The 21,599-nt window shown below is 40.1% G+C and overlaps 1 protein-coding gene across 1 annotated transcript in view; it reads left to right on the top strand.

Annotated features, from left to right (window-relative positions):
• ZNF277 (zinc finger protein 277) overlaps window positions 1-21,599 on the top strand; it is a 60,172-nt gene that overhangs the window by 5,607 nt on the left and 32,966 nt on the right. Inside the window, exons 2-3 of the mRNA XM_006882644.1 lie at window positions 7,342-7,430; window positions 7,894-7,976. Coding sequence (XP_006882706.1) covers window positions 7,342-7,430; window positions 7,894-7,976 — 172 coding nt within the window. The remainder of the gene's footprint in view (window positions 1-7,341; window positions 7,431-7,893; window positions 7,977-21,599) is intronic.

Genomic DNA, 21,599 nt, shown 5'->3' on the forward strand with positions numbered 1-21,599 from the left:
GGTGCCGAGAGTATTGACTGTGGAGCCAAGCACACTGAAACTGTGAACAATCTCAATCTCTTCACCATCCATCCTGATGCTGCCAATTGATCCAGTGGTGAAAATCTTTGTCTCCTTGACATTGAGCCTCAGTCCATATTGGAGGCTGCAGTTCTTGACCCTCTGCAGCAAGCACTTCAGGTCCTCCTCAGTTTCAGCAAACAGTGTTGTGTCATCTGAATAACACAGATTGTTGATGAATCTTCCACCAATCCTGACACCACACTTCTCTTCATAGAGCCCAGCCTCCCGGATAATCTGTTCTGCATACAGGCTGAAAAGGTATGGAGACAGGACACATCCCTGTGTATGCCCTTCCCAATTATGAACGATGCAGTGTTTCCTTGCTCTGTTCTGACAACTGCCTCTTGGTCCAAGTATACGTTTCGCATTAGAACGATCAAGTGTTCTGGGATTCCCATTCTTCTCAGAGTCAGCCACAGTTTGTTATGATTCACACAGTCAAATGCCTTTGCATAATCAATGAAACACAGATAGACATTCCTCTGGTATTCCCTGGTCTCAGCTAAGATCCATCTGACATTAGCTACAATATCCCTAGTACCACCTCTTCTAAACCCAGCCTGGACTTCTGGTAGTTCTCTGCTGATGTGCTGTTCCAGTCGTTTTTGAATAATCTTCAGTAGAATCTTGCTTGCATGTGAAATTAATGAGATTGTTCTATAGTTTCCACACTCTGTTGGGTCACCCTTCTTTGGGATGGGAAGAAATATAGATCTCTTACAGTCAGTTGGCCAAGTGGTCGTTCCCCATATTTCTTGGAACAACTTGGTGAGCACTTCCACAGCAGCATCTGTTAGCTGAAATATGTCAGTTGCTATACCATCTATTCCTGGAGCCTTATTTTTTGCTATTTCCTTCAAAGCAGCCTGAACTTCTTCCTTCATCACTATAGGCTCTTGCTCATATGTTGTTTCATAAAATTATTCTGTGTCTGCCAATTGTTTCCAAAGTATGTACCAAACATACACTTTTATACTTGTTCATTTATTGCTATCTTGTGAGAATCAACCTATAACTGACTCAGGTTTTTTCACAGGCTAGAAATTAGCTGGGAAGAGATTGCCCATCTTTCTCTCTCAGTGCAGCTGGTGCACTTGAACCACCTGCCTTTTGGTTAGCAGCACAGTCAAACCCACTAGGCCACCAGAGCTCCCTGATAGTACTTGGAATTCAAAATTTTTCCTCTTATCTATCCTGGAAAAGAACTTTTTCTCCCACAAGAAGTAAACATATGATTAACTCAAATGAACCAGCAATGAATCTGGCAAACTCTGTTGTCTTGAAACAGCCTTTTTACATCTCCTGTGTCCTGAACATAATGTAGGGAAATGAGAAATTCTTCTCCAAAACAGTCCGAGGTGTATTAACTAAAGTTTGTGATCCAAATCTAGTTGGAACTTTCTCAATTATTATATGACTATTTCTGACTTCTTTTTCAGTTCATACAGATTTAACCTTTCAAAAATTCATGAGCCAGGCCTTTTATTTTCTAGGCTAAAATGTTTTCATCTTTAAACCTTACCATTTTTAAATGGGCGTCAGAAGGAAACAAGACAGAGACTCACTTGGCATGCATGAAGTCACACAGACGTTCCTACGTATTTCACTTTTCTTCTGTAACTTCTCAGAAAAGGAGTTGTTGCTCTCAGACACAATAATAATAAAGATGATAAATGATACATAGGAGATGAAATAGCCTTGTGCTTTACAGGAAGGAAACTATAAGCTTTCATGTTAAATATATTTTACATTTTCTTTATTGAAAACAAAATGACTGTAAAACTTCCCGGGGCAGCGGGAATAAAACAAAAATAAAAATCACTCCTTTGAGACCGTTCAAAAGAGTTGTTTATAGGAAGCTATTTCCTAACTTTTTTCAGTCAATAAAATTGCTCCAGAAGATAAATATTACAAAAAGCCCTCAATTCTTCACTGAATGAAATTCTGCCTATTCAGTGATACCTCATTAGAAACCATATCAGTTTTTTATGCAAATAACCCCCCCCCATTTGGAGTGGGGGCCGAGCACGCAAGGTATTGGTTTTAATGAGACAGGAATTTTTGTGTGAGAGAATTCTGTGAGCTGTGATTTGATGATGTTCTTTTTTAAGTAAAAAATCCAAAAGAAATGACCTGGTAACTAATTTTATGGTTTTTTAGTAAAGAATGAAATGCTTTGTTAGTTGTCATCCAAATAGAGTTCATGCCACATATTATTTTTTTGTGGCCTGTGTATATATATTAAAAATCTGCACTTGTAGCTTTGAATAAACTGGGGGAGGGCCAGGGAGAAATGAATAGTGTTAAGTAATCTCTTAACCTTGAAAACTCTATTGTAGTAAATGAGGGTGGGGAAATGCCACAAGAAGCAGGCATCTGTGTCTCTGAATTCAGAGTAGTTTTTCTGAATGCCATCATAAAGGAATATCCTTATTAACCCTTCTTAATTTACATTATAAATGAAATTATTAACAATTCATTTTGCCAGCGTTAAGACTGAGTTTCAGGAAGGTTAAATAAATAACTAAATTCAAATTCATTTCTCCGAACACAAAACCACCCAGTCTCCAAGGTTGATCAAGTCAATTCATAATAGATCAACTGTGAGCATTTGACCATAATCATAATTTAAAAAACAGATTGCTCTTAGCACAGGGTTTGTGTAGATAAGAGGACCACTGGTGACTCTTCATTACAATAATCGGTCAGTGAGAATTCAGAAGGCAGTCTGGTTGCTAGGACACAGGTTCTTCCCTGGTTCTTTGTTTTACAGATTTTTACACAGGTTGCTATTATGGGAGCACTGATGGCTTAGAGGTAAGGAACTGTGCTGCCAACCCCAAGGAACTTGGTTCAAATCTATAAGCTGTTCCGTAGGCAAAATATTCTCCTCTTGTACAATGTACTGCCTCTGAAAACCTGCTGGAGGGTCAGCTATGGGTCAGATCCATCTCAGTAGCACAGGAAAATAACAGCTGTTCTCAAGGGAGCTCTGGTAGCCTCTGATAGATAGGGAGTTGTGCTGCCACTCTAAAGGCAAACGATCCCAATCCACCAGCTGCTCCACAGCAGAAAGGTGAACAGTCTCCTCCCATGCTATTTGCAGCCTCTGAAAACTCACCAGAAGGTCAGCTATAAGTTGATTCCAACTCGATGGCACATAACAATGACAACAGCTGTCCTCAGTAACCTTCAATATAGGTTAGATCTCCTCAACAAATGAAAATCCTCACCACTGGACCAATAGTCAACATCTTGGAAGATGGAGAAAAGATGGAAGTTGTCAGCAACTTCCTTTTACTTGGATTCACAGTCTGTACCCATAGTAGCAACAGTCAAGAAATCAAAGACACGTCACATTGGGAAAATCTGCTGTCATGGACCTCATTATGGTGCAAAAGAGCAAGGAGGTCCATTTAAAGACTAAGGTGCACCTCATCCAAACCATAGTATTTTCAGTTGTTTCCTATATATCTGAAAGTCGAGCGATGAATAAGGAAGACAGAAGAAGAATTGATGTCTTTAACTTGTGATGTTGGTGAAAAAGTACTAAATCTACCAAAAGAACAAATCTGCTGAAAGAACAAACAAATCTGTCTTGGAGGAAGTACAAACTATTCCTCAGAGGTAAGGATGACGAGACTTTGTCTCACCATCCTTTGCACTTGTTGTCAGGAGGGCCCCGTCTTTAGAAGAAGCTAGCCTGGTGGGAAAGGCAGAGGGTCAGTGAAAAGTAGAATGATCTTTAGCTAGATGGATTGACACAGTGATGACGCAGTGGGTGTGAGCGTGGAGCAGATTGTGCAAATGGCACAGTATAGTGCAAAGTTCAGACTTGTTGACACCTAACAACAACTCTTAGTGTGTCCAGAAGATTTTGCTCAGTGGTCCTCAGTGGAATGGTGGCCTCTACTTATTATTTTCAAGGTATTCAAAGGCAACTCCAAACAGCTTTTCCCTCCCATCTTGAAATCGGTTGACACAGCATCTTGTTTGGCCATGTAAATTTTACTTCTCATTGAAAATAGATGTCTGTGTACTTGATTTTGAAAGAACACTCCATCTTCTGTTCTTAACGTCCCTAGTACAAGTGCTTCATGGCTTTGACCGTTTAAAAATAGAATATATGGTATGAGAAAAATATGAAGGAGGAATTGGAATGCCACTTTATTCTCTTAGGACTTTCTTTTGTCTTTTCTGTCTTCTTATTCCCTTATCACTTACGGGAAAAAGAAGTGACTAGTGAGAAATAGAAAAGCGGAAAATAAGTGTATCTGTGTAGGACACTGAGGAGTGGAGGGTGCTAGAACTGGTCTTGGGTGGCAGAGGAAGCCACTGTCACCTCTCATGCCACCTAGACTGTCATCTGGCTGGTCTCACTCATGTGTCAGTCTTGTTCCTTCTTTGCATAGATCTCTCTGACCCGCAGGACTCACCACACTTTCATCTTCCTTCTGGATGGTAGTGAGAGTGCCGTTTTCCACCCTTGAGCTTGCTCCTTTAAACCTGGTATCATGAGAGAATTTACCAGTCCCCATGGTAACACCCTTTTGCTGTGTGCCATTGAGTTTGAACCAACCCATAGCTGACCCTCCAGCAGGTTTACAGATGCCGTAAATCACATTGCCAGTCTTTCTCCCATGGAGCAGCTGGTTGTGGATTCAAACTGCATCCCTTTGTGTTGGCAGCGCAGCTCATTATCACTCAACCACAACTCCCCATGTTAATATTCTATACCTTTTTTATTCCTATTTCCTCCTAAGAGGTTCTGTGTACCTTATTTACATTATTAGCAAGCTGTCCAACCCACCTGGTGGTGCACAAACACCTAATGTTTATGTAGTCTGGTAGAAGGAGAAGAGATTGAAGTCAGTGATTTCATCTTGCTTAGATCCATGATCAACACCCTTGATATCCAAAGTCAAGAAATCAAAAGACAAATCATACCTGGAAAACCTGTTGACAGGGATCTCTACAGAAGATTAAAGAGCAATGATATCAGCTTAAAGACTAAGGTGTACCTCATCCAAACCATGATCCTCTCAATTGCTTGCAATGCATCTGAGAGCTGGACATTGAATAAGGAAGACAGAAAAGGCAGCAATACCTTTAGTTGTGGTGGTGGTGAAGACGACTGACTATTCCACAGCCTGCCACAGAAACAAACAGGTATATCTCAGAGAAAGTGAAACTAGAGTGCTACTTGGAGGCAAGGACGGTGAAACTTTGCTTCATGTCCTTTGAGCATATTGTTAGGAGGGGCCAGTCCTTGGAGAAGGATAGCATACTTGGGAAGGTGGAGAGTCACACGAGGTAGATCACAACAAGCTAGATTGACGCAGTGGCATTAGCAGTAGGTGCAGGTGTGTTGGAGTTGTTGAGGATGGCACAGGATAAAGCAGGTTTCAGATCCATCGTTCATAGAGTCACTATGAGGTCACAGTCATTTTGATGGTACATAATAGTAACAAGAGTCCTACTGTATGCTAGGAGTTATAATAATTCACTACAATATGAAAACACTGTTCATTCAAGCCAGTTAACATGTCCACCTACTTATTCTGGGCACTCCATCCACTTCTCTAATGTCCGAGCCTTCTACAGGACTTTAGTTCCTTGTTATAAGGTTTCTCTTTTTAACCCATCAATTGGATAGCCTGATGATTTGTGAGCTATAGAGAGGCCATCTTTGCCTTTCCATTCTCCCTGTGAAAGAGCCCACAGTCTTGGTCCTGTTTGACAAAAGAAATCTCAGTTGCCAATATAAATCATATTAGATAACTGGAAAGATGAACAGATCTTTGAGTCCTTGTCACCTGACTCCCAATTGCTTCAGAATTGCAAGTCTGAGTATTAATGCTTTCCTTTTAAATTTAGCTAGTGTACTTCCACTGACTTTGCTCATTAGATGTTAGAATTGTAACCCTGATTATTTTTCCAAAGGCTAATTTTCCTTGTTTCAGACACAGGGTGATCATGTAGAATTTCTCTGTCTTGTTACTGATAATGAATTTTCCTTTCCAATGAGAAGAATTTGTCATTGTGTTATTCTTGTGACCTCTATTTTTTTTTTAAGTTACGTAACCACTCAGCTTTGCTTATTGAAGAATGTATGCCAGATCCTGATAATAATTGTTGGATTTTAAATTCACATAAATTTATCTGTCATTAAAAAAAATTATCACGTTAAAAAATTCATCTTAACTTTCCCATATTTTTTATTGAGTTCAAGATTACTAAAAATTTAATAATTTCCTTGATTTTACAAAATAATTTTATTTCATTAAGTGCTCACTTCAATTTGAATAGTGTCTACCACCTTTCTATTTCTAAAATTTCTATTATTAACTATTATTATTATTATTAGCTATTATTTTGTTTTTCCTTCTAGCTCTATTTTATTATTGTTATTGCTATGTGCCATCATGGAACCAACTCCCAGCTGGCCCTCCAGCAGGTTTGCAGAGGCTGTAAATCACACAGGAGGAGATTGCCATCAGTCTCCCGTCTAGCTGGTGGGTGGTGGATTTGAACTATGTACTTAGCCCTGGTGTACAAGTTGCCGTCCCGCGGTCACTTGTGGTTGCTGTGAGGCTGAACACTGTGACACGGATGTGTCAAATGCGTTAATGGTTGGCTACCCAATGCGGACAGAGAGTGGGGTGGAGCTCCCCGATTAAAACAAGCGTGGAAGGAGGAATGGCATCCACTTCCTTAATAGCTTGCTATGAACCTGGAGAGAGGATGAAAGACACCCAAGCATCGAGGACTCTCCTTCCTAGGGTCGCTATGAGTCACCTGCGACTTGACGGCACTTAACAACAACAACAACTTTTGAATTGGCAGCTCAAATGTTTTTGTAAAATCTTATCATTCTAAAGAAAATATGCCCACTTTTTCCTTATCATAGTTAGATTCCAAAGAATAGACCAATTTTTCATGCAAAAATAGGTATTACCTAAAATGAATACTGACCATATCAAATTGCAAAATGAAGGATTACTATATCTTTACATACTGTCAAATTAATCCTTACAGAATTGCCTGACAACTGAGAATCAACTCCTCCCCATTCATTACTGTCAGACATGCACTGTTAATGCACAGGATAGTAAAATAGTAGTTGATATTATTATTATTATTATTATTATTATTATTACTATTATCATCATCATCACCACCATAAATGTGAACTGTCAGATAACAAGACGTTTGGTAAGTAAGGAATGGGTGCAGTATTGAATCTTCTCACCAGCCTTACTTTTTTCTTTTTTTAAGGTACATTCTATACTGGAGGAAAAGGTTCACTGAGCAGCCCATCACAAATTTTTGCAGTGTGATAAGAATCAATTCCACCGCTCCGCCTGGTAAGTACACACACATCTTGGCTACTAGCTTTTCACTACAATCCAAGAATTGGAAGGAATATTCCTACTCTTTTAAATTAGCATTGCTCTCCCTTTCATAACAGCTAAAATTAAGTTGCTGTATTTATCTTGCCTATCTCTGATAGCCTGGTGGCAAGAAGCTGCACTGTCATCACGAAGGCATGCAGTTTGAAGCCACCGGCCACTCTGCGGGAGAAGGATGGGCAGTCTCCTCCCGTGCAATTAACTGCCTCTGAAAACCCACCAGAGGGTCAGTTATGGGTTGGTTCCGACTCGATGGTACACAACAACATCATGAGTAAAGCTATAAACAAGAACTAAACACCAGAGGGGGGCCTAATACATGCGCATCCACACATACATACAGGTATAAATCTCTTTTTAGGGGCAAATAATAAATAACCTCTTTTTTCCCCCTTTTATTTTCTTAATCTCTCCACAGAAGAACAAGACAATTATTTTTTGTTGTGTGATGTTTTACCAGAAGACAGATGTCTTCGAGAAGAGCTTCAGAAACAGAGACTGGTAAGAATTGTTGTAAAAAGGTACAGTGGTGAACGTGCAGATTGAATCATTTCAGTTGTTGTTCTTTCTTTTTGAACTTTTATTTCTTTAACTCACTGTGATACTGACTGCCTCCCACTGCCATCATGTAGATCCCGACTCAGAGCGACTGTCCCTCATTAGACCATGGATCTAATAAGTCTTTACAGGGAGAGACTGCCCATCTTTCTTCCAGGGAGCAACTGTTATGGAAGCTTTCAAACATACACAGAAGGGGTGACAATGCATAAAGATCTTAAAACAGAAAAAGCCATGGAATTCTCTAGAAGATGAAAGCATTTCTTGTTAAAAATGTAGGGGGAATTTTTGGCTTTCTCTTTGCTTCCTGGGTAATCTCGAAAATTACAGTAGAGCTCCACGTTTTAATGTCATTTTAGCTGCCTGACACATGCCAGGGTTCAGCAGTCATGGAAAAATGCCCTCAGCTAAAATTGAGTTGAATTGATTAACCTCCCCCACCCCCTACCGGAGTGTCCTGTGTGCTACAGTAACACTTCTTTCATTCTTCTTTATGAATTAAGCATATGATTTCATCACCAAAGTAGCTTTTCTCATTTTCGATCTTAACTGTAAATAAGCTAATTTGAAAACTTCAGCATCCTTAGTTTTTCAAGGAGTTAGCAGCATATTAAAAAAGGTAACATTTCATTTTCACAAGTTAACCATAAACCATGATTCATCTTAAGTGGTGAATTTTGCTTAAAAGCATGCATTATTATTTCCCATTATTAATAATTCAGTCATGAGTATTATTTGAGCTTGCCTTTCTTTGGACTTGACTAAATATGTATGTTATGAAAGAGCTGTGATTTAAATGTTTTTCCTAAATCATCAGGAGGTCTAGGAAGAACATAAATTCTGTTTACCATCATTGTATTATATGAGAATGTCCCTTGAAGCACATTTTGTTTTGTAAGGAACCCAGATGATTGTTTCTCCCAGCAAGGGGAGATGATTTTGCTGGATATTGATTTAAACCCAAGGAAAATGTTAATGTTTCCTAATAACAACAAATCCAGTGGAGAATTAGTACTCTAGAATTTCTCTTTTCTCTTAAGTCCAAGTGCCTTATGAAATATACAAAATACAGGTAAATATATTGTCCTATATAGCGAATTTTGTTTGTTTACACTTACTCACAATTTTAAATCTCCCTGAGTTTTTTCCCCTCTTGCTTACAATTGTCTTGATCAAAAATGAGCAAACTGCCCTAATCCTGCTTCCCACAAGAACTCCTTGCTAAGAACCTAAACCCTGCTTCTTCAGCCATTGTTATTGCTTAGGACTCGGAAACTTGGTACATGTCTGCAGATGAACCCAGGTCCCTGGTAATAGCCATCAGCGTCTACACAGTTTAGACCATGTTTTCCCACTTTACGGTCTGGTGAAGAAAAAGATCTGATGAAAATGAGCAGCATTAACGAAAGTATGGCAAAAGCATAATCAGTCCCTATGTCTATCAGCTTGCTTAACTATATGATTATACAAAGATGTTCAAAACATGGTTGATGTTACAAAAGAGTGTGCAGCCTAATTAGAGAAAACAAATAAATACCTTTTCTTACCTAGGTAGTAGAGATGTTGTTATTGTTAGATGGAGTATAACTTACAGTGACCCTTTGAACAACAGACCATCGTTATTATTACATGCCATCCTCATTATTTCTAACATCCCAAGCCCATTGCAGCAGTCACTGTGTCAGTCTATCTGGCTCAGGGTTTTCTTCTCTTTCACCATCCCCCACTCTTCCACTTTTCCTGATTGAGGGCCTTCCTCTTCTTTGTCGTCCTTCCACCTTTCCGAGAATGATATCCATCTCCAAGGAACAGTCTCTCCTAGCAACATTGGCCAGAGTATGTGAGATGAAGCTTTGTCATTGCCTCCAAGGAACACAATAGCTGCACTTTCCCCAGGATATATCAGTTTGTTCTTTGGGCAGTTCATGGGATATTCAGTCCTCTTCACCACCACAGCTCAGAGATAGATGATGGCATCTGTTCTGTGGGAAATAAGAAGATTAAATAAGACAAGCAATACTCTTTAAACAGTATCTGACATGTAGAAAACACTCAGTAAATGTTCTCAGTGAAAAGAATTCAGGTAGCTAGAGAGTAATAGAGAAGAGAGGAAAATGACATCCAGATGTTCAGGATGTCTCATGAACTAAGTAGAACTAACTAGGACTAGTCTGGTTTGAAGTAGGAAGTTGTTCTGTTTTGGCTTTTTATGAGGAGTATGAGATGTTTTTGGTGTTATATGCTGCCGAATCATTTGTGACTCAAACCGACCCTATGTCCAACAGCTCTGAATCCTGCCAACTTCATTGTCTCTGACACACTTACCCCAATTACCCTAGTTACTGAGTCAATCTATCTCATCGAGTGTCTTTCCTGCACTGTCCCTCCACCCTCCCAAGCATGTCCTCTGCAAGGACTGGTCCCTCCTTGTAACATATCCAAAGTATGTCAGACGAAGCTTCAGAATCTTTGCCTCCAAGGAGCAGCCTGGTTTCACCCTTTCACCTTCCCTAGGACAAACCTGTCTGAGATGAGCGGAGTTAAAATGTGGAATTTCTTCAGTGCCAGAAATCATTAATTTTATAGTACTACATGTCTCTTCATTGCTCTTGAGAGTAACAAAAAAAGCCATAACATTCACTGAAAACACACACACACACACACACACACACACACAAAGAAAAATACTATGGTTAAAAAAAATTAAAGTGACAGATGTAGCTATGTAAAAACATCTATTTAAGCCAGCAAATCCTGGGTGTATATTAGCTGGCATAGAAGGACGTAGAAAGTCACGAACACTTCCTGCAGGCCAGCCATGCGCCGTGGCCTATATTAGGTCCCGGCTTCATAGCCCTCCTATAAAGTGGCTGTCAGATGTCATTCCTTGGATTAGGAAAATATGACCTACGAAGATCAGTTTGTCCAGGATCACATAGTGAAAAGACGAAGAGCAGTAGGTTTAAACTGAATGGTACATTAGTAAGCCCTGTCATGCTGGTCTGTTGCTACTGTTGATGTCTGTCTAGTAAAGTTCAACCCATGGTGACCTCAGGTGTAAAACAAGCAGACTGCTCTGCAGGACTTGAGACACTGTGATCTTTTGGAAACAAATCACCAGGTACCTCTGAATGGATTTGAGCTGCCAATCTTTTGGCTAGTAATTCAGTTCTTAGCCAATTGCATAGCCCAGGGATTATGTCTTGCCAGTCTGGTCGGTTTTTATTCACCTTCGTGCCTACTACTAGTCTAGGCTCTGAAAAGCCCTTTGCCTGAATGTAACTTCATATACTGACAGGTCTGGGTAGGAAACAGTTCCTCACTAGGGTTAGAGTTAGGGGTAGCAGAAGAGGTTTATGTTAACTGACCATCGGGCATCATGGCTAGAGCACCCACCCAAAAGATCAAATGGCTTTGTCCAGCACCAAAAAAGACAGGTAGAATTTGCAGTCTGCTAATGTAACCCAATTTTACGCTATATAATCTATAACTAAGGGAATGTTATGGGTGAGCCTCCTTTGGGAATTTGCAGTGATTACAGGCAGTTTCTCATTTACATATAAAGAGCTACAACTCAGTAATGGGCAGTTCCAGAAGGAAGCCCAGGTGGTCAAGAGAGAAAACTTTCAACAAATGTAGCCCTACCACTTCTCTCTTCAATAAAGTTAACCTTCGAAAAGAAGAATACTGAATTGTAGCAAGAATGTTGAGATGAGGCTCTTGAGTGGTGTTTAGAATGTGAACTGGTGTGCTGTTTTTCACAGGTGCTTTGTCATCATGTGTTGAAACACTAAAGATGTTTAGACTCTTGGCCCATATTCCCCCTCTAAGGACTAATCTCAGAAAAATCAAATAGAGGTTTACACAGTCATCAATTCGACTCCACCTCAGGTCATCCCCTCCTCCTTAGGTTGCAATTTTATTTTGTCAACTACCTTTATTGATCAAAAATTCAGTCTATCATCTAAAAAATGTCATTTGAGGCAATCTTATTTTTTATGTGGTTGTTAAATCCTAAGAAGTCACTTTTTATTTAGTTCAGTTTCCGCCCCCCGCCGCCAGATTTCTAACAAGTCCCTTTGTAATGCATGTTGACCTAAGGTGATAGAGTGGAACTATCCCCAAGATCTCCTGGGCTTTAATCTTTAAGGAGCAGATTGGCAGGCGTGGGTTGGTTCAAACCTCCAACCTTCGTTGCTATTGTTGTTGTTGGGTGCCATCGAGAGAAGTACAGATCATAGCGATCTTGCGAGCAACAGATCTGAACTATGTCCTCGCCTGTGCCATTCCCAGCATCTCTTGACATGCTTGAGCTCATTGCTGCAGTCACTGTGTCAGTCCAGCTTGTCAGGGATCTTCCTCTTCTTCACGGATTCTCCACCTTTGTAAGCATGACGTCCTTCTCCAAGGAATCCCTTCTCCTAGAAACATGCCCAAAGTGTGCAAGGCAAAGCTTTGCCATCTTTGCCTCCAAAGATGGCAACACTTTCTCTTAGGCATATCTGTTTGCTCTTTTGGCAATGCGGGGGGTGTTCAGTACTCTGCCCCAACACCATAGCTCAATAGCATCAGTTATTCTTCTGTTATCTTTGCCCATTGTTGGCTTTCAGATGCATAGCATATGATTTTAAAACCCTGGCCTGTATCAGGCACAACTTAGTCCTCAAGCTAACATCATTGCTCCTCAGTAATTTGGAGAAGTCCCTGACTGCAGACTTTTCCAATACAATCCATCTCCTGATCTTGTGACTGCTGGTACTAAGGGGTGTTGGTTGTGGATTCAAATAAGATGAAATTATTGACAACTTCAGTCTTCTTTCCATCTATCATGATGCACCTGTGGGTCCAGTGGTGAGGATTTTTGTCTTCTTGGTATTAATATGCAAAACATATTGAAGGCTGTAGTCCTTGGTCTTCTGCAGCAAGTGTTTCAAGTCCTGTTCTCTGTCAGCAGGCCTGGTTGTGTTATCTGCACAATGCCATATTGTGTCGTTCTCCAGCAACACGGTGATAGGCATCAGCGCTCCCCACCCTGGCCTCTAGTCTGTGAGATCTCCAGCAACAGTGCTGTTGAGTTGTTTCCAATTCTAGTTTCCAAGGCTGCAGGTTGCACTTGGAGGGGACTGCCCATCCTTCTCCTGTGAAGTGGCTGGTAGTTTCACACTGCCGGGGAACGAGCAGCCCTTTGGTTAGCTCTCTGTGGCGTTCCCTATTATACCACTCTCTGTTCTCATTGCCATCAAGTAAGAACAACTCGTAGCTGACCTTCCAGCAGGTTTTCAGAGGCTATAAATTGCACAGGAGGAGATTGCTCATCCTTCTGTCACATAGCAGCTGGTGGACTTGAACCACCCAGGTTCTGGATTTGCAGCACAACTTCCTACCCATTAGGCCCCTGGAGCTCTCAATGGAAATTTCTTTTGGTGTATTTAATATTCCTCACCAACATCACAATTTAGAGACATCAAATTTTAATCATTTTCAAAAGAATTGTTTTTCTCAACTCTTCATCCTGAGAAGCTGGTGAAATTCTAATTCCCCAAATTTTAACTCTCAAGCTTATTGACAAGACCTTTGGCAGCATCATGATAGAGGGTGAAGAGATTGAGATTGTTATCTTGGTAACAGCAGCCAGGAAATCCAAAGATGAATTGCATTAGGAAAGTCTGCTGTCAGGAACCTCTCCAGAGTACTGAAGAGCAGTGATGTCAGTCTGGAGACTAAAGGGCACCTGATCCAGGCCGTAGTCTTCGCACTTGCTTGCTATGCATCAGAAAACTGGACAGTGACTAGGGATGATAGAAAGAGAATTGATGCCTTTGAGCTGTGGTGCTGGAGGAAAGTATTGAATATACCATGGACTGCTAGGAGAACAAACAGGTTCGTCCTAAAGAGGGTGAAACCAGGCTGCTCCTTGGAGGCAAGGATTCTGAAGCTTCATCTGAGATACTGTAGATATATCTCAGGAAGGTACCAGTTCTTGGAGAGGGACATCATGCTTGGGAGGATGGAGGGAGACCACAAGAGAGGAAGACCCTGGATGAGATGGATTGACTTGACTTGACTCAGTAAGTGGGGTAATGAGGGTAGGTGTGTCAGAGACATTGAGGTTGGCACAGGATAAAACAGGGTTCAGAGCTGTTGTAGATCAGGTCACTATGAGTCACAAACAGATCAATGGCACATAACAACAGCAGCCCTGTAATTTTCCCTGCCAGTTTCTGGCTTCAGTCATCATTTCTGTCCTTAGAGAACTGTGACTCTCCATAGATCTCTATGTCTCTTCAGTTTTCAGGCTTGTGACTGCATTTCTTTGCTGGATCAAAGAAGTGTTGTTGATGTTCACATTGCTTTGCTTTTTTGTTGTTAAGAATTAGAGTCATGAATTCCAGGTTCTTTACATGGAGGATTGGAAATGAATCACTGTTATTAAAAATGTCAGTTTGAGAGGTCATTCATGACAACAATAAATATTTCATGAAAATTTTATTATGTATAGCAAGCAGTTTGATTCTCTGGAGAGCAGCAGTGTTCTTTTAATAATATATTTCATATACTTGCTATTGTCCCCTCCCCCACCATATGAAGCAATAACAAAATGAAATTACATTTCTTCCACTAAGAGTTTCCTTCATCATACCTATTTTCTTTATAGAGTTAATAAATGATAAAATTAATTTATATCAGTCAGCTGAAACTAAAATATCCGTTTACTACATTTCTACAGTTCTTGCGTGAACACTAGCTTGTAATTCAAGTTCTAGTATTTTATCTGTATTTCTTAAATGTTTCCCACTACGTGTAACAATGTGATGACTGTAAACCTTTCTAAAGCAATTCTAATCTGAATTTTAAAATTTGCCACTTTGACTCCCTCAACAAGGATTTATAGTAGCCTGTAATTTTTGTGTTGGGTATTTGTTTGAGATCAGAAAGGCAGTATCATTTTCTTTTTATATGAAAATACAAGGAAGATCAAAGGTATGAGGAGACATACCTAAGGCCATGATCATACACTGTCTCAATAGGAAGGGAAGCAGCGCAGGCTCCTAAAATCCCCGAGCATCTTTCTCTTTCCAGTACGCCACAATCTCTTACCAAATTTGATCTTCCTCCCCTAAGCAAATGTGACATTTTCTAAATTGACATTTGTTAAAATTAATCAAAATAGACGACCCAGGGTATAAATACTTAGGCAAAAAAGTAATATTTTATATCTCCTGCTAAGAACTCTTTTTAAGAAAATTTAATTTCTTACTGATTATCCAAGTAAATAGGAATGTCTCCTTTATTTGGGGTATTTATTTTCTCATGGAACTTGAAGATAGTTTATTTCCAGAGTCTGTCATCGTTAGGAGAAGCACAGGGCTCTAGCTGACTTGGAATTTGCTGAGGAAGATTCTTCTTCAGACAGACAATACTCTCCTGAGTCATGCCATGCTGATGGCTCTCTCCCCGCTGTTCTAAATCTTGGTTCTGTTACAATCTCCCTGCACCACCTACTCAGTTTCTAAAAGTCCTTCTCTCTTCCTGCCTGAGCTAAATTCCCTTCTTTACTTTAACACAAATTAAGAATCTGCCTTTTTTTCTCTCCTGTGTTTTATTTTTCAAAATTTCTTTATTGTCCCATCCTTCTGACTTCCTTTTCATTATGAAGATTTGTTTCCTACAAAAGGCTACATTCATGGATGTTTTTCCTTCCTAGTTCACATTTTCAAAAGATACTCTCCCTCCTCTGTTGCTTCCCTAGTCTTCAAAATGCACCTCCGTGAGACACTAAGTAAAAGCAAAATCTCTTCAGTCCTGTGTAGCAAGCAGATGGCTGTTGCTTTTATCATTGCAATTTCAGAAAGGGTAGGAGGTACTGCTGTCTTTCAAGAAGGTGAGATATTAGTCACATCTCATCTTCTCTCTGGTGGTTTATCATATAGTTAAGGCATTCATTTCTCACTGGCATGGCTGTCTATTTTCACTCATTGACATCTTTTCACATTCATTTATTAAGATCCTCGATGTTGCCACAAAGTTAACTCACCATCATCATCTCCTTTGTAAAATACAGAGAAGGGTGGATTTTATCTTTTTAAGACCTTATTGCAGTGCTGATAATCCTTTCTCCAGTACAGTGATGTTTAAGTCTGTATGCAAAGTTTTGTTTCTGTTAAGTGTATGGTTTGAGTACATTGAGTATATTGTTCACATAAATTCAAACTCTTAAATTATTAGGTTCTGGCAAACCATGTGCCCCAGCACTTCTAACACTGAAGAAGGACCCCTATTGAGATACCTGCACATAAAAAATATATTCATGTTTTTATTTTCTTTGGTAAATCACACATGCCCTTTAATCCTTAAATTAGTGGAAATGTACTGTGCTTTTTAGTGCTTTGAGTTCCACACCTAGAATGTTACAACAGATAGGAGAAGGAGGGAAAAAATAGCTTTTCCCGTGACACTGAGTGGGTTTAAAATAAAAATACCACCCTGACTGCCAGAGGATATAGAAATGGTAGCTAAAACATGAAAAGATAATAAGGTTTTTGTCTTGGTTTTAGCCTCATTTGCCAACAACTTGAAGATAATTTCAGTCCTTCTAAATACCGTTTACCCATTCAAGTTATATAGTCTCAGTCCATCAGCCATTGCTATGGAGTTAGAAACAACTCAGAGCTGGCCCTCCAGCAGGTGTTTGGAAACCATCATTCACACAGGAAGAGGTTGTCTATCTTCCTCCCATAGAGCTACTCATGGATTTGAATCTCAAAAGAGACGCTGTCTTTGGGTGAGCAGTGCCATTCCCTACGGGCTAGGGCACCAAAGAAAATCCTCTAACACTTTCATGTAGAGTAGACTCCTTCTATAAATACCCAGACTCCTTGGGAAAGCCTCACAGAATCGTGTTCCAGTCTCTAGCTCCTTCTGGCTCTTCTCGCTTCCCTCTCTACCTCAGCCACGCTTGGCGTGTCTGTTTCTCATGCACATCAAGCTTTTTCCAGCCACAGGTCTTTCTATTTGCTCTGCCCGAACTAAAGTTGCAACATGTCATAATTTTCCAAAAGGAAATAGGATGAGTTTCTGGAGAAGGTGATGTCTTAGATGAATCTGGAACTTCATTGCAGGAAGAGAAATGTTTTGGAAATGCTTTTGACAGATAAAGACAAGTTGTTGTTGTTGTGGTTGTGGTTGTGGTTGTGGTTGTTGTTGTTGTTGTTGTATGCCATCAAGTCACAACAGACTCACAGCTGAACCTCCAGGGGGTCAATGACACAAGAGGAGATGGCCCATTCCTCTCCCACAGAGCAGCAGTTAGATTTGAACCACATGCCTTTCAGATTGCAGTACAGCTTTTTACCACTAGAGTGATTAAAAACTGTTTTTGTTTGGTTTAAGGAAAATTTAACTTTAGCTGTCAGGTGATGTAGACATTCAAAACTTAAATTGCTATGCTTAATCTTTACTCTTTAATAGTTCATCTGCTGTAAACTTGCTAAGTGAGTAAGAAAGATTTAAATCCACTCTGATTTCTAGATGATAACGTCATAGTTTGCATAGTCCAGTGTGATACTGACTCAAACATCAGTTTTGGGAGAAGTTTTGCATTTGTTCTAGCCAACAGGAACTTTCAAATTGTCAAAATAAACAAACAGAATCCTCCTCTCATGGTGAAGTTATTTTAAATTCATTTGTACCTCTCAGAAATGGCAGAGAGAGTAAGAAGTGTTTATCAAGCATCTCTGATCCCTTTCTTTTTTTGGGGGGGCAGAGTTTCACTTTTATTAATTTTAATGGATGTTTACAGAGATTTTGGATTTCCATTCATTCATTGTTGCATTTTTCTCCCTGCCCACTCCTCCCCTCACCCAGTGCACTCTTCTCTTTGAAAAGTAAAAGAAAAATTCTTTCATTGGTATACAATCCCCCCCGCCCCCAGTATACTTCACTATGCTGCCTTCTTTCTGGACTCTTGTGATGACCATAATACCCAATCATATGCCGCTTTTAAACTTTTCTCATCCCTCATCTATTTCAATGCAGTATACATTATTGAACCCCTCCTTCTCAGTCTCCTCCCAACCCCGAGGTCAGTCCTGCTTTACAACAGTGGCACCATGCAGTATTTGTCCTTTTGTGGCTGAGATACTTCACTCAGCATAATGTCCTCCAGGGTCACCCATTTTGAATAATATTGCATGAATTCCTTGTTTTTCAATGTGGCATAGCATTCCATTGTGTGAATATACCACAACTTCTCTATCCATTCGTTTGTTGATGGGCATTTGGTTGTTTCCAGCTCTTTGCTATTGTGAACAAAGCCACGAAAAACGTGGGTGTGCATCACTAGTCCCTTCCTATGTTATCAAAATGATAACTGATAACTCTTCATGCCTTGATGTCAGTTCTTCCAAGAAATGGCTGTCCTGGAATCTTCAGTCTTTACACTAACGGGGGCATATATCCTTAAAAAGACTCATCAGAGTTTCACATCTGTAGAGGCTTGGCCATTTAGTATGCACACTGGGTACTGGTATTTTGAACAAGCCGTCTCAACCAGAAGCTAGTACTTTGTGACTTATTTATATCATTCACTCATTGTTAGTGAGTCAAAACAGATTCATAGTTGACCCTCCAGCAAGTTTTAAAAGACTATAAATCACATGAGAGAACATGGCATGTCTATCTCCCTTGGAATAGCTGGTAGATTCAAACCACCTGCCTCTGGGGTGGCAGTGCAACTGCTGACCCACTAGGCCACCAGAGCTCCCCTATTTATCTCAGTGGTAGAGACCTTTTCTGCTCCTAATTAAATATTTCATTTTTGTCACTTTTTAAAATTATTATTATTAATTTTAATGAAAATTTACAGACTTTGGATTTCCATGCATTCACCGTTGCACTTTTCTCCCTGCCCACCCCTCCCCCCACCCAGTTTGTTCTTCTGTTTGAAAAGTAAAAGAAAACTTCTTTCATTATTATGCAATCCCTACTCCCAAGTCCACTCCACTATGCAGCCTTCGTTCTGGACTCCTGTCATGACAATAATACCTGATCATATATACCTTTTGTTATCTGTTTTGTTGACCATCTCCTCTCATTTGCTAGACTGTGCTTTTATTCATGGTTAAAGCATAAGAAGACACTACATCCTAATGTGTTCCACAATTGATTCCTCTTCAAAGGTTTTCCTCTTCTTGAATGCTCATGTTCTTCATCCGCTTTGTTTAAAAGTTTTCTTCTGGTGCCAGGATACAATTGGAGAGTAAAAGCCTTGTGGACCTTTCCCGGTACCAGGGCTTCGTGGGAACACAGGAACCACAGGGTCGAGCAGGCGGCCAGGGCTGATGCGTGTACCTGCTCCCGCTGCCTTTTTAGCCAAACCATGATCTTACCAGCCTGCGGCTGATATCCCGCACCTTGTAAAAGGGCAAACCGTAATTTCCACAAAATTAAATGTTTGTTTTGTTTGTTTGTTGTTTTTTGTTTTATTCTCCATTCTTTTAAGAGCACCAAAGTCCATGGCTAGGATGCACTAAGTGTGTTAGAGAACTTGATTGCCAGAGTGCAGGTCAGAGTCTCTCAGGCCCATCTAATAAACAAATTGACTTCATGTCCAGCTCCTCTACCACAGAACAGTCCTGTGCATGTTGGCACCATCTAGAGAAAGAGCCCGAGAATGTGGTGCTATTTTTCAGCATCCTTGCCTCCTCCCTTGGCCGTGGCAGGCCCTTGCTTCTTACCAGCATGATGTTTGGATCGTTTCCCCAGCAGCCTTTACTCCATGTGAGAGAATGGGCCCAGAAAATCCACATGGTTTTGTGTCTCCTCACCACAGACTCTTGCTCATAGTGCCTGCATTTTCCCCAGTCTTACTCCTCACACTCAGAGGAGAGCTACAAAAAGAGCAGATTTATTAAGGACAGGTCCCTTTATGTCTTGGTAGGCTTCAAGTGATTTGTTGTTGTTGTTGTTGTTGTTGTAGTTGTTGTTAGATGTAGTCAAGTCAAATATAACTTACAGCAACTCTGCTAACAACAGATGTGAACACTGCTCTATCCTGTGCTGTCCTCAAATCTTTGGCACACTTGAGCCCATTGCTGCAGACTCTGTGTCACTCTCTCATTGAGTGTCTTCCTCTCCTTCGCTGTTCCTCCACCTTTCCAAGTATAACATCCCTTTCCAGGGAGAGCCTCTTCTAGCAACATGCTCCGTGAATGTGAGACAAATTTTATCATCTTTGCCTCCAAGGAGCACCTTCTCTAGGACATCTCTCTTTGTTCTTTTGGAGGTTCATGGGATATTCAGTGCTCTTTTTTCCAGCACCGTAGTTCAAAGGCATCAGTTCTTCTGTCAGCCTTGGTCATTGACCTCACACATGGTCTCACATGCATAGCAAGTAATTAAAAAGACCATGGCCTAAACCCAGTGCACCTCAGTCCTCAAACTGACATAATTTCTCCTCAGTAATTTGAAGAGGACAATATGTCTCCTCATCTCCTGACTGCTGATACCAACTGTATTGATTGTGAATCCAAGTAAGATAACGTTCTTGACAGTTTCAATCCTTTCTTGGTCTATCATGTTGTTGCCTGTCGGTCCACTGGTGAGGATTTTTGTCATCCTGATGTTGAGATGCAATCCGTATTGAAGCCTGCAATGTTTGTTTTTCTACAGGAAGTCTCTAAGAATTCTTTGAAATTTTAGCATTCTCTTCTTACTGGCTTTCCCCCATGCTCTGCCAAAGGTGAACCCTTGTCTCTCCCCAGAAAAGCTTATCAATCTTTGGAATGTAGTTCCATCTGGTTGTCTTGTGACTCCAGCTGTTTGAACTCAAAATAAGTGACGACATTTTTGTTTATCCAGGGTTTTCTCATGTAAGAAAGTTTTCTTACAGCTTTTTGCATCTTAAGTAGAAGTGAAACTTTCTCTACCCTCTGCCTGGCATACTTTCTTTTCATTAGTATCTTAGTGTTAAGTCCCATTTTTTGTTCAGATAGATGCTTTTCCTCCTTTTATAAAGTTCAAAATTATACTGTCAAGTGTTTCTCTCCTAAGCTGCTATAGCTTAAGCGAGGTACTTGACCCTATCAATTGCTTTAAAGAAATCTTAAAACATTTATTATTGTTGTCTATTTAATGTTGGCCTTCTAGATGATTGATCAATAACAATTATATTCATACATTTCTGCATTTGGTTTCTTATATATACTTTCATAGCCATTTTCCCCAATATTTGTCTTTGTAAGATGTGTCAGCACATTACGTCACTCACTGCTCTGTGTTCTTCATATCATTTGCTAACAACCCCTCAATCACCCATCTAATTTAGGGAGGCATGAGGTTAGACTATTTAAAAATTAATCCATGTTAAAAATTATGACCAAGATATGTAAAATACAACATTGGCAGCATTAACTCCTCAAGAGTTGATATTGTACAGTTGGGACTAGAATGGATGAAATTATATATATATATAGTATAGGTTTCGTATTAGCACAATTAAATGTTCTGGGATTCCCATTCTTCTCAGAGTCAGCCACAGTTTGTTATGATCCACACAGTCAAATGCCT

This window comes from Elephantulus edwardii, unplaced genomic scaffold, assembly GCF_000299155.1.
Source record: "Elephantulus edwardii isolate Elephantulus edwardi_28Jun2011 unplaced genomic scaffold, EleEdw1.0 scaffold00022, whole genome shotgun sequence".
In the NCBI taxonomy this organism is placed as follows: domain Eukaryota; kingdom Metazoa; phylum Chordata; class Mammalia; order Macroscelidea; family Macroscelididae; genus Elephantulus; species Elephantulus edwardii.